We start from the raw sequence: 12,726 nt of genomic DNA, 5'->3' as shown, positions 1-12,726 counted from the left end.
TCGCTATTGCAACCACGTTTATTTTCCTCCACATTCTTCTTCTCCTCCTCAGACGTTCTTCTTCGTTGGTAGGACTGTGTGCAGTCTTGACAAACAATAAGACACGATACTGCCCCCAGGTGTTCACGTAGTGCATTGCAGTTACAAAAACCAATATGGTTCTTTGTGACTGGAGCCTCTATTGAAGGTTCTGTTTATGACGCGTTGACGATAAAAAATGCATCCGATTCTTTTTGTAGTCGACGTCGTTGATTACGTCAACTAATCGTTGCAGCTCTACTCAGGAGTGCCCAACCTCTTGATTTTAAGGAAGAATGTAAGGTAGAGTAAGAGTGTGCAATATAACTTAACAAAATGACAAAATAGGCAACCAAAGCTTCTATAGGCCTAACAGCAGAATGAACAACAACATAAGCAAAGTACAGAATTAAACTTTCAGGCACATCTAAACATCACATGGATGACTGCTCAGCTTGACTCTCTATAGCCTTCAAGAACAGATGATCATCCAAACAGGCCCAGAATAGGTCCACATCAAACGCCCGTTGAGATGCTCTGACACAACCTAAAGAAAGCCAGACATGCAAGTTGAATATCAAAAGTACTTCAATAAGTTACTGAAGTGTAGAGCATAATAGATAGATAGATATAGATAGAGATAGATAGAGAGATAGAGAGATACTTTATTAATCTAATACCTCTAGGGTGATCAGCCTGTACAGAAAATATAACTATTGCTACAAAAATGACACTAGAATTCACTCAGTTATGGAGTTTGAAATGTAAACTGATTAACTTTATTTACTAAGAAAACTAAAGATGAATTTAATGTGTGCTACTATAAACTGGTTTAATATTAAGGCTTGGCAACAACTGAGTGCAGATCAGAAATGCTTTAAGCATCAGCATCTTAAAGGAGTCAGACTCTCACCGCACACTTCAATTACACACAGTCAGCTTCACTAAAGTAAATGAAGTCTTGTCAGTGGACAGCCAAGCAGTACTGTCCAAAGCAAGAGCTGTGGGCCCACATAAATACGTAACAGATGTTCTTACACCCATCTTCTCTGCTCAGTGATACTATGAGAGACTGCAGACCGCCCTCTAACCTCTGCTATCACCACAGCATACAAACAGGTACCAGTTTAAAGCTCCACATGCACTTCCTGCTCATTATGGCATGCTGCCTTGGCAATCTTGAGACAACCATTTATCTACAAATCCTGTAACAGAGAACATAGTATATTACAATTTAGGGAAGAGAAATAAGAGATATCACGGTCTATTTCAGGCACTTTCAAGATTGTAGTTTATTGTATGGTAAAAAGCAAAGGATACAGATTAGGGATCCCTTTAACTCTACATTTATACATTTTCTACTTTGCTTCAGGAGTATATTAACAGAAAGGTCCAAAACCTGTAAACCCCCATCATTAAGTATACCCCAAATCAGTGTAGATTTATCAGCTCAACATATTATTATATACACTATGTGAAGGTAGCTACCATAAAGCAAGCCATAAGAGGTAAGAAGTTTTTTTTTTTTCCTTAAAAAATGCTTAATGTCTAATTTGAAAGATATATGAAATACAAAATGCATAATAAAAATCATCTCTTAATTAAGGAAATGAGCAAATAAAAAAACATCAAAACTGTCTGTGTGACATGAATCAAATAGGGGATAGACTTTAAAAGAACTGAAGACTTTCTTTAGTTTAAAAAAAAAATCTCAATCTCAAAAAAAAAAAAAAAAAGTGTTCAGATGCATTTTCAACTTTGTAAAATTCATATCCTGCACATCTCATTGTACAAAATGTGCGCACACGCATTCACACTTAGAAAACAAAAGGGTCTTGTATGGGGCACCTGCCTCTCCAGCCCTACATGTCGACAGTACGTCTCCACTACACACCAGCATGACGTGCAGGCCTTCACCCAAATACTTGGTGCAGGTTAACTGGCCATCGATGTTTCAGGTACTCGACAGATTTACCTTGAACCATGATAAAAGAAGTGCTCTTTTAAAACATTATTAGTGTAATAATAAGGGAGTTTCTACGCAACACATCAAAAAGAGTTTCTTTGGGAATAGGGGGAAAACTTACAGCAAATTAAAAGTTTAAACAGACCAAAGCCACGGGCATTGCCTCTGTTAGCCAGTGTAGATAAATGAAGATGCTGTTTATATTGAAAATCTGTTAAGAAAGTAACATTAAGGATACAAACGTATCGCTATATAGGGCTTTTTCAGATTCAAATGATTGACATTCTATGTTTATTATATTAAAAAAAAATATCTTCACCTGTGGCATGGATTGTAGTCATCTTGTGGTTTGCTCTCCAAGGAATCCCATGAAACAGTTCACAACAATGTAACCAAAGCTTGAGTCTCGAAAAATCAAGCGATATCTTGTCACAGTGGATTGCTTTGAGCTGTACAATTCTCAATCAAAAGTACAGAAAATAAATTTAGAATAATTAAAGAAGGTCCCCAACACATTTTAAGCAATCAATGCATCACCAACTGGAATTTAAAGAACCAAATGTGATTTTTAAATCAGCTGCAAAGTAAAGCATGATTCTGCAATGAAAACGAGATGCCTGACAAAAACAAGCTTTTCAGGTGCAAGACAGTTACAAAAGTGTTAAAGAATACATATGTAAAGGTGTCACTGACCCAGTTTAACGCAGAATTACATAACATAGCAACATTGAAACAAGACTGTTGTCAGTCTACTTTCAAACTGGGAAAAAAAAAGGAAAAAAAATTATTTAGTAAATGCTGCAACAACAGCCCAAAGAACTTCATTTGTATTGGTCTTCATACTTTCAACTTCAGGGTCCAAATCTAGTAGTTGTCGCACTCTTTTCATGGCCAAGTCATACTGGTCATCTAATAGTGGAGCAAAAGCATTCTCCAGCACATCTGAAGAATGTGCTAAGAAAATAAGAGCCAGCAAACGCTTGTCCATGCGATGAGGGTCGTTCACCCACTTTTCCAGAACAGCTTCTTGTACCTTTTTAATGAGCCGTTGTTTGATGTTGTTGTTGGTCAGTGGGTGTGTTGTCATGTCAAAAAGCAGGAAGTTCTGTTTCTCTGTTGTGAGTACTCCTTTTTCCACCAGATTTTTGGCCAGTCGCTCACGAACATTCCTCAACTGATAATGTAGTTTTAATGGGTTCCACGTTTCACCTGAAATTAGAAGATCAAGTATAATTAGACATTTAAAATGAATTTAGAAGAGCATTTAGACATGAGAAAAATATGGAAAAGTTATTATACATCTCTATATATAATTTTCATTTGGATCTTGATCTTTGTTTGTCTGTGAATGAATTAGAGGAAGCAGCACTAGATGGCAGTAGAGAGACAGCTAAAACATAGGCATTGCATTAAGAATCTCCTCCAGGCTTATACTACTGAAGACTGTAGTACGCCAGTCACACCTCAAAACACAGACATTCAAACTAAACAAATTGTTGTGCTTTAAATTAACTAAAGAGATCTTCATTTAGATATTGATCTTTGTCCGCGAATTCCACGCATGTGTAGACCACATTTCAGTTTAGTACGTTGTTGTTACTCACGGATGTCAACAATGTGCCGGAATAATGAAAGTGGTGGTGGACAGTGTTATGCTGGTTAGCTCCCGAGGCCTGGTTAGAAAATTAGATTGCCGAAGATAAAAGGTACGTGCCTACGTAACATATGAGTGAAAGAAAGACAGTGGGTAAAATGAATGACAACATAACAGCACATTCTGGAAATTATTATTGTTACGTTGTAGCCGGCGAGTGCTGCGCGTCTCACAGTTGTACCGTGGCTTGCTCACATGTCAGTGAAGTGATCCCTATTTATGCTTTGAAGAGCCAGGATACCTATGTGTCCCCCTTTTATAACCGTTGCTCCGTGTATATTGCCTTACTCTTTGGATTGCCACAAAGCAACCTGCGAGATTAGAGAAAGGCTGAGAAGACATCGTGAGAGGAAACGATAGCGTTGTGAAAATGAGACAGACTGTGAACGGACAGAAGCAGAAATGCTCCTACACCACCACCACATAATTATGATTCGGATAGTGATTCCGAGTGGGCCGTTCCTATTGAATCAATATCCAAGGGTTTTCTTTTGTAATTTTGTTTCCCTTATAAAAAATCATAATGCTGTGCGACGAAGGGCCCAGTTCATGACTGGCAGCCGCGTTTAAACAGGGAGCCCTTCACAGACAACTTTAATCACGTGCAACGCAGTTACACACAGCAACTCTAACATTTTAAAATTTGCCTATTCATAGAATATCAGAAGCCAGTGTGCTACAATTAAGCACAGTGACACGGTCAGGACAGGCAGCAAAACAATATGGAACCTACTATTTAATTACCTGTAAAGGTGCATGACACGTTTAATCCAAAATCATTGTTTGCCTGGGTACCCAGGTACTGTTAAATTATGGGGTATATTTCACATATGTTCTACAAGTGATGTTGCATACTATGACAAAAGCCCGCAAATACAGGAGAACACTAAATTCTCTAGCAAAGACGACTGACTCCTTACAAGCTCTTTGTTCACATGCTAATCAGTAAGACTTGGTGGCCTGTGCTCTCTGAGCGTTCCTATTTCTGTCTGCTGTAGTGGAGCAAAACAAAAGTTCTGGAGGAAACAGAATACTGACAAAGGTGCCAACTGTATTTCATAACATCATTAAAAAGTACAAAGATATTTCCTCCAGTAAACTGTTTATAGTTGCCAAGGATCATCACTGTAAGCTCCAAGTAACAAATTAGGCAAAGAATTAATAAAGTGCATTAATAAAAATACACAGTAACAGGAAATCCTCTTTAAATAATGCAACTTTGCACACTAGGGATATTAATTCAAGAAACTTCAGTAACCATTTGAGACAAAGAATCAGAAGAATGCAGACATTCACACTAAATTCTGAAACTGTCTGAAAATTACAGCCTCCCAAAATTGGCAAATTTAATTTTCAGCATATTTTTGCATATTTCTTATTGGATGTACACCCCACAAGCATGTCAAATATAACTACAGTACACTTCCTCTCTACTCGACTTTAACCTCACTATTGCTTCAATGTCTGTGTCAAGTGATGCCACACACTGGCACCTTTATCGTATTTATATGTTCTCACTGCGCATGAAGTAAGGAGTGTGTGTCTGTCGGTTAGAGGATTCATTTTATAATATTTGATTTGTCTCAGTTGTGGAAATTTAACATACAGCTTTCATGTCAAGCTGCATGTCAATGCTACAATCTTGTTTCTTCTATAAAAATAAAACACATTGTGAATGGAGGAGTGGGGAGGGTTTGGGTCTTAAGTGCTAAACTTTTATATATATATATATATATATATATATATATATATATATATATATATATATATATATATATATATATATAAACATTTTCCAAACTATTTTCATTTTTACTCACATACCTAGTGGATAATTCATTGCTGCATAGAAATGATATTTTTGTCCTGCACAAATCAAAGGATTTCCTTACAAGAACTGAAAGAGGTTTTGTAACATTAAATTTCCAAAACATTGAACATGGAAATTTATCAGTCACAACCAAGCATAAATACTTCAGATATTTCAGCAAATCTTTATTTTCTGAAACTTTCATATAAATTTAGAAATGCAATATGCCTGTCACAAGTAGAAAGAAACATCTATTTTAGCTACAAATAGAAAACCAGCATCCTCTAGTGGGCGTATGTTTAAAACGCATGCAATGCAGTGAAAAACATGTCAAGAAGAATTTAAAGGAAAAGGCGGCACACTAGTTAGGTTATGCATAGCTAAATTTAATAATGTCTGCTTAGCAACTTAAGATCAACAAGTACTGTCAAAATATTTAACGGTTAATCACCCAAGATACAGGGCGTACAATGTTTGTAAATGTTTTTGAAAAACTGGTTTCAAATTAAACATTTGCAATTAAAAACTATTTAGATGCTCAATTTTGGATCTTGAAAACAAGTTGACTTTAAACTACGTAACTCAAAGTACACGACCAGTCAAAAGTTCTAGAACATCTCAGTTTTTCCTTCAAATGTAATCAGTTGAAATGCAATGAATGACCTAAAATGGTCAAAAGTTAAGAAGAAAATTGCCAAAGGCTTACATTTAAAGTTTATTTTAGCAAAAAAGAGGAAAACAAGTAGTATCAAAATGCCACAAAGAAAATAAATCTTTGAAAGTTGAAGCAAACAGTTTGCACAAGTGTCCCAACTTGTGTTGATTACTTAAAAACCCTCCGTTGGTACCAGTTGGACAATATTCCAGGGATAATGGCAAGAAAAGGGCAATTAACAAATGAAATGAGCCGGAGCGTTATTACCCTTAGAAGTGTAGACCTTTCACTGAGAGAAATTGCTAAAGAAAATACCAAAGTGTCAGGGAGTACGGTGTCCTACACAAATTTTAAACGTTGTTTTGTTTCAACAAATAAAAGATGTATAAAGGCTGAGAGTCCTATTGCTTCCATCTTCACAGTACCTCAAACTTGATCTAAACACAACATATGCATACCGCCATGCTTCTGTTTATAAAAGAGGCACCGCTAATTAAACCTGGCGATTTAAAATAAACCTCTCTTTATTAAACAGTATTAAACAGTACATGTTGTATTCATGTGCGTTAGTTACGGTTATCACTTGTTAAGACTTTGTGCATTGATAATTCTTTTTTATTCTGTTAAGTGCACTTTATGTGCCTGAGTCATATATGACCAAAATATTTTTTTTTTTCCCCCAAAAGGTAAGCAAACAAATGCTATTGCTAATACTGTGCACTACTCTGTTTTTATGCACTTTGAGATATGCCTAGGTCAGATATGGCCAAAATGTTTATTATTTTTTTATTTCAAAAGTGGAAAAAAAGTATTACTACCACCTCAGATTGTGCTTAGTTACAACTTTTTTATTTTTCTATGCATGTGTTACATGTGACCAAAGTTAAAAGGGAGAATGAACAAACATCTCTAGTTTTTCAATACATTAATTTATGTTCATTTAAAATGTGTTATTACCTGCTGCTTACCGGCACAGCTATATTTTTTTGGTTTGAAAGTCTGGCACAACTGAAATTGTAATTGAATGGCCCTGGTAAAGATAGTGAGTTTTCAAATATAAGTTAAAATTTTTACATATTCCAATTATATTTTGAATTTAATTAAAATAAATGTTTTCTAACCATGTAAGGAGAAAGAAAAGGCAAAGAATCCTTGCAAAATGTGTTTTATGCAACATTTTAATGAATAAAGACAGCTATCTTCAAAAAAAAATTAAAGGATTTGCTTTTTCTTGCTAGCATAAAAATCTGCATACACCCTGTGAACAAAACCATGAGTTATAAATGAAATCTGTAAAGAAATACTATCGCTAGCACTTATGTATCCATCCATTTTCTAATCTGGTTATGTGCTGTCACTACTGGAAGTGGAACAAGTGCCATAACAGATCACTGCTTTCAAAATACAATAATTTGACTGAATGTTACATACTCTTAGCTATGACTGTTATTAAACTTTAAAAATGTATGTTTGAGAAAGTATAGAATGCTTAGCTAATACAGCTGTCAGCAAATATAGAAAACTTCAACAATTCTAAAAGAAGGCTTTTAAACTGTAAGATGATTTAATGGGCTGAAATTATCAGCCAAGTACCTACAAAATGTTGCAGCCTTTAATGAATACAAAAAAATAAACAAAAAGCTTTAGAATTTTAGAAGTTTATATTGCACTTACATTTGGAGACAGAAAAAAAATTATTTATAAAAAAAAACTAAACAGGTACGCTAAATGAACAATGGCACAAAAAAAATTAAGAAACAAATTCAGGAGGACTTGTGTATTCTTCATTTCAAAACCATACACTAATCCACTTAAAAACCAATGCCAATCAAGAATGTGCCATTTATATCTGTGAATCCCCTTTAAAGGCGCACTTTTAAACTGCGCCTTTATATTTTAGCAACATAAATGATCGCCTCTCACTTCAGAGGATGGCTAGAACGTTGCCCAAGACCAGCATTCAAAAAGAGACGATACTAGCACGTCATTCATGTACTGTATATGCTGGATCTCTTTTTCCAGTGCGGTGTCATAAGGTGTCAGAGACTATCCCACAGCAATTAGAAAAAAAAAACGCAGAAATTAACTGTCATCCACACCAGGGTCATTTCATGTTGCCAACTAACCAAACAGCACAAACGTGTTTCAAACAAATCAACGCATGCTCAAGGGTATACAAAGCAGTTCTATTAATTGATTTATGGGGTTATAATGAATACAGACGACCATTCATTATTCATACACAATAACTATAGTGTTTTACTGAATTAATTTAACTAAGGAAGCGTGATGCAACACACACATGCAAATACAATACCATTTTAAAGAAATTATGAAGATTACAGTAATAGTCATATTTTATGACCACAAGAAAGCCCACCGGATCTAAAGCTGAGTAATCTGCTAGGATTACCTTCTGTAAAGACATACATGTATACATAAAACACAAAGCAGTAGTTCATTAACTATGCCTGCTTAAGGAGAGAATCGCTCACAAGAGTTTCTTTATATGTAAACATGGCTATGTTTGTTGTCAATAATGAACAAGGACAAAACAGACATTCTCTCATTTTACAAAGGACTATATTGTGTTGGGCAGTACTACTGATTATCACTATACCTGTACTTAAGACGATATATTTATGTACATACCACTTAGCAGCTCAATCCAGCTCTGGACTGTTTCGGGAGGCTGAGTCTCTTTAATATGCTTCAAAGCTTCATCAAGCAAAACATCCCCAGTTGGAGCATCAGATTTACAGATTACCTATCAATTTAAGAAAGAAAATGATCATCCTGTGTTAATAAACCCCACACTATGCAGTGTTAAATCTGTTCCTGGACCCCAACACTTCCCAGTGTCACTATATGCTGTATTAGGTATTGTTGTACAGCACATTATTAAGCAAGTTTTAAGACAATTTTAAGTTATAATTAAAAATAAAAGCTCTTGCTTGTAGTGATCTAAATTTAGGATTAATGTACTTCAAAAGATTTGATCCAATTACTTAATGGACGTTTTAAAGCTAGAAACAGATGAGGTTAGATTCACACATATCATTATCATCACCACTACCCCCAGCTAAGGCTCTCGGACCCTCAAGTTGTGACCGAGTCTTCAGATATGCTGGTGCATCTTCCAGGTTCGACTCTGCCCAAGATCACATGCTGCAGGCTCTTCGTATTTTAGGTAGTATTACACATGTGCACTTCTGCCCTACAGATATACACACACACAGACAGGTTTTAACATGCGTCTAACAGTGAGCCACATGTAATCAAGATCCAGAAGATTGGTAAAATCTAAAATACATCTTCAAATAAAATCATAACTGAAATATCTTAAATTCATAACACATTTTGCAGAAATATACCTAGGCTTAGTTGCTGAATTTCAATGAATGTCCCTTTCACACCATTTGGAGGGGGTATACTGCCTGCCCATTGATATAAGTAGTGCATCAATGATCTTCAGGATCATTCAGTCTGTCATTTAAAACTGCTACATTTTTACAATGGAGTCTAGAATCTGTGTGTGTATTAGGTAGTTCCACAGTTACTAAAGTGTTTGCCCAAAACAGGCCATATAGAGTCAGAGTAAGTAAAAATAATTCACAAAATGATCAACTTTTTATCACTTCTATTTACTGAACTTTCAGTTATTTAACAGTATAGCAAACTGGCACATACAGTATCATTTTACAGTTCAAAAGCATCTTCATACAGTATATGGTAGATAGGTAATGACATCCTCTACCAAACATTAAAAAAAGAAGACCTACAGAGAAACAACTTGCATACTCTTGGACCAAACTTACACAAAGGAATTTACACTTCACTACAGATGTCCACTTGTTAGCACGCTCAGCAGTCCTCTTATGAGTCACTCTGTGTCATACCAACTCATTTTATAAAATATTCTTGATTAACCATCTGATTTGCTTCTTACTTACAGAAAATAATGTCACTGTACCCAATAACTAGTATACAAATTTGTAGGCTTATTCTCAATTATTTTCTGTGATAGGAAGGTTTTAAAAAGGGGATGTGGTCCTTATTAAACAGCAAAAACAAATGGTGATAAAAAATGAGAAATATTCCAGAGGTCATACCTTTGAACTGTCAATTCAGGAGGCATGAAATTTCAGAAATTGTTCTTTTGTACTAGACGACTAACTTCCAAAATAGTTGGTCCACAGTTACATGTGGAAATTGCTGAAAATTGTTGCTGAAAATTTTATAAAAAATTTGCTTAAATGTGTTAGAACAGCTTTGGCCCTCTATACCTCTACAATAAAGCAAACCGGATATTTTAAAAAACTTTGATAGGTATTATTCACATTTCAGTTTTCTTTAGCAACAAAGTGCATGTATGAAAGAAATCAAACTGATTTATAAGGCATTCAAATGAAAGGTATTTCAAGTGAGTATTATCCATAGACAGGTGCATCACAATAAATTAGAATTTCATCGAAAAGTTCATTTATTTCAGTAATTCAATTCAAAAAGCGAAACTCTGATTATATAGATTCATTTTACACATTTCAAGCATTTATTTCTTTTCATTTTGCTGATTATGGCTTATAGCTAATGAAAACTCAAAATTCAGTATCTCAGAAAATTAGAATATTGTGAAAAAGTTCAACATTGGAGACTCATGGTGTCACACGCCACTCAGCTAATTAACCCAAAACACCTACAAAGGTGTCCTGAGCCTTTAAACGGTCTCTCAGTCTGGTTCAGTAGGCCACACAATCATGGGGAAGACTGCCGATTTGACAGTTGTCCAGAAGACAGTAATTGACACCCTCCTCAAAAGGTCATTGCTAAAGAAGCTGGCTGTTCACAGAGTGCTGTATCCAAGCATATTAATGAAAATGAGTGGAAGGAAAAAAAATATATGTGGCAGAAAAAGGTGCACAAGCAACAGGGATAACCTCAGCCTTGAGAGGATTGTGAAGCTCAGCTCATTCAAAAATTTGGGGGAGATTCACAAGGCGGGGATTGTGGCTGGAGTCCGTGCTTCACAAGCCACCACACATATGTATCCAGGACATGAGCTACAACTGTCTTACTAAGGAGAAAACGGAATAGACTGTCGCTCAGTGGTCCAAAGTCCTCTTTTAAGATGAAAGTAAATTTTGCATTTCATTTGGAAATCAAGGTCCCAGAGTCTGGAGGAAGAGTGGAGAGGCACGGAATCCAAGTGCTTGAGGTCCAGTGTGAAGTTTCCACAGTCAGTGATTTGGGGAGCCATGTCATCTGCTGGTGTTGGTTCACGGTGTTTCATCAAGTCCAAAGTCTGAGTGGCCATCTACCAGGAAATTTTAGAGCACTTCATGCTTTCCTCTGCTGACAAGCTTTATGGACATGCTGATTTCATTTTCCAGCAGGACTTGGCACCTGTCCACACTGACAAAAGTACCAATACCTGGTTTAATGACATTGGTATCACTGTGCTTGATTGACCAGCAAACTCGCCTGACCTAAACTCTATTGGGTATTGGCAATAGAAAGACAAGAGACACCAGACCCAACAATGCAGACAAAGCATCCTGGGCTTCCATAACATCTCAGCAGTGCCACAGGCTGCTTGCTTCCATGCCATGCCGCACTGATGCAGTAATTCAAGCAATAGGAGCCCCGTCCAGGTATTGAGTGCGTACATGGACATACTTTTCAGTAGGCCAACATTTCTGTATTAAAAATCATTTTTTATTGGTAACAGACAGACAGACACTTCATTAATCCCAAAGGGAAATTCACATACTTCAGCAGCAGCATACGGATTTAAAAAAAAACTGGTGGAACTGAAGAGTCGCATAGTGTGAAGGAGGAACGATCTCCTCAGTCTGTCAGTGGAGCAGGACAGTGACAGGAGTCTGTCGCTGAAGCTGCTCCTCTGACTGGAGATGATCCTGTTCAGTGGATGCAGTGGATTCTCCATGACTGACAGGAACCTGCTCAGCATCTTATACCACGTCTTATGTAATATTCTAATTTTCTGAGATACTCAATTTTGAGTTTTCATTGGCTATAAGCCATAATCAGCAAAATGAAAAGAAATTAAAGATTGAAATAGATCACTCTGTGTAATGAATCTATATAATATAGGAGTTTCAGTTTTTGAATTGAATTACTGAAATAAATTAACTTGATGATATTCTAATTTATTGAGACAAACCTGTATGACTAAGTCTACCACAAACTGAATTTTGAATTTAAAAACATATCAATCGCATCCATTTCTCAAGCCACAGTGAGTATTGATATGTGCCTTGCGATTACACAAACATATTGTAAGATAGGTTATACATGCCATTTTTAACAAAAACACCAATATTTTAAGATACTGCCATTTAAAAAAAGACGACCAGCCATGTGTGATAGCTCAGCACTTAGTCTTCTTGCACAGTAACCTTTCAAACATCATGGGGGGTTAGGGGAATAGTTTTGTCTCTATATATCAAATTACAGTACACGTTTCGTGTGAAGTCGTTGATTTATTTTGAATTTACTTCTGTATGAATGTGATAATTTGCACAACAGAAAACATATCCTAATTATGAGTAAAATAGTACCAGGAATATGCAATAAAATTATTTCCAGATCTCTTTTGTTGT

The 12,726-nt window shown here is 36.0% G+C and overlaps 1 protein-coding gene across 1 annotated transcript in view; it reads right to left on the bottom strand.

The window, feature by feature from the left end:
* Positions 1–1,285: 1,285 nt before the first annotated feature.
* LOC120532471 (Golgi phosphoprotein 3) overlaps positions 1,286–12,726 on the bottom strand; it is a 36,262-nt gene continuing 24,821 nt past the window's right edge. Inside the window, exons 3-4 of the mRNA XM_039758491.1 lie at positions 8,756–8,870; positions 1,286–3,193 (exon numbers count right to left, since the gene is read on the bottom strand). Of these exons, the coding sequence (XP_039614425.1) occupies positions 2,769–3,193; positions 8,756–8,870 (540 nt within the window). The 3' untranslated portion in view covers positions 1,286–2,768. The remainder of the gene's footprint in view (positions 3,194–8,755; positions 8,871–12,726) is intronic.

The sequence above is a fragment of the Polypterus senegalus genome, chromosome 7 (assembly GCF_016835505.1).
Source record: "Polypterus senegalus isolate Bchr_013 chromosome 7, ASM1683550v1, whole genome shotgun sequence".
Lineage (NCBI taxonomy): Eukaryota > Metazoa > Chordata > Cladistia > Polypteriformes > Polypteridae > Polypterus > Polypterus senegalus.
This window is presented reverse-complemented; position numbering and strand designations above follow the sequence as displayed.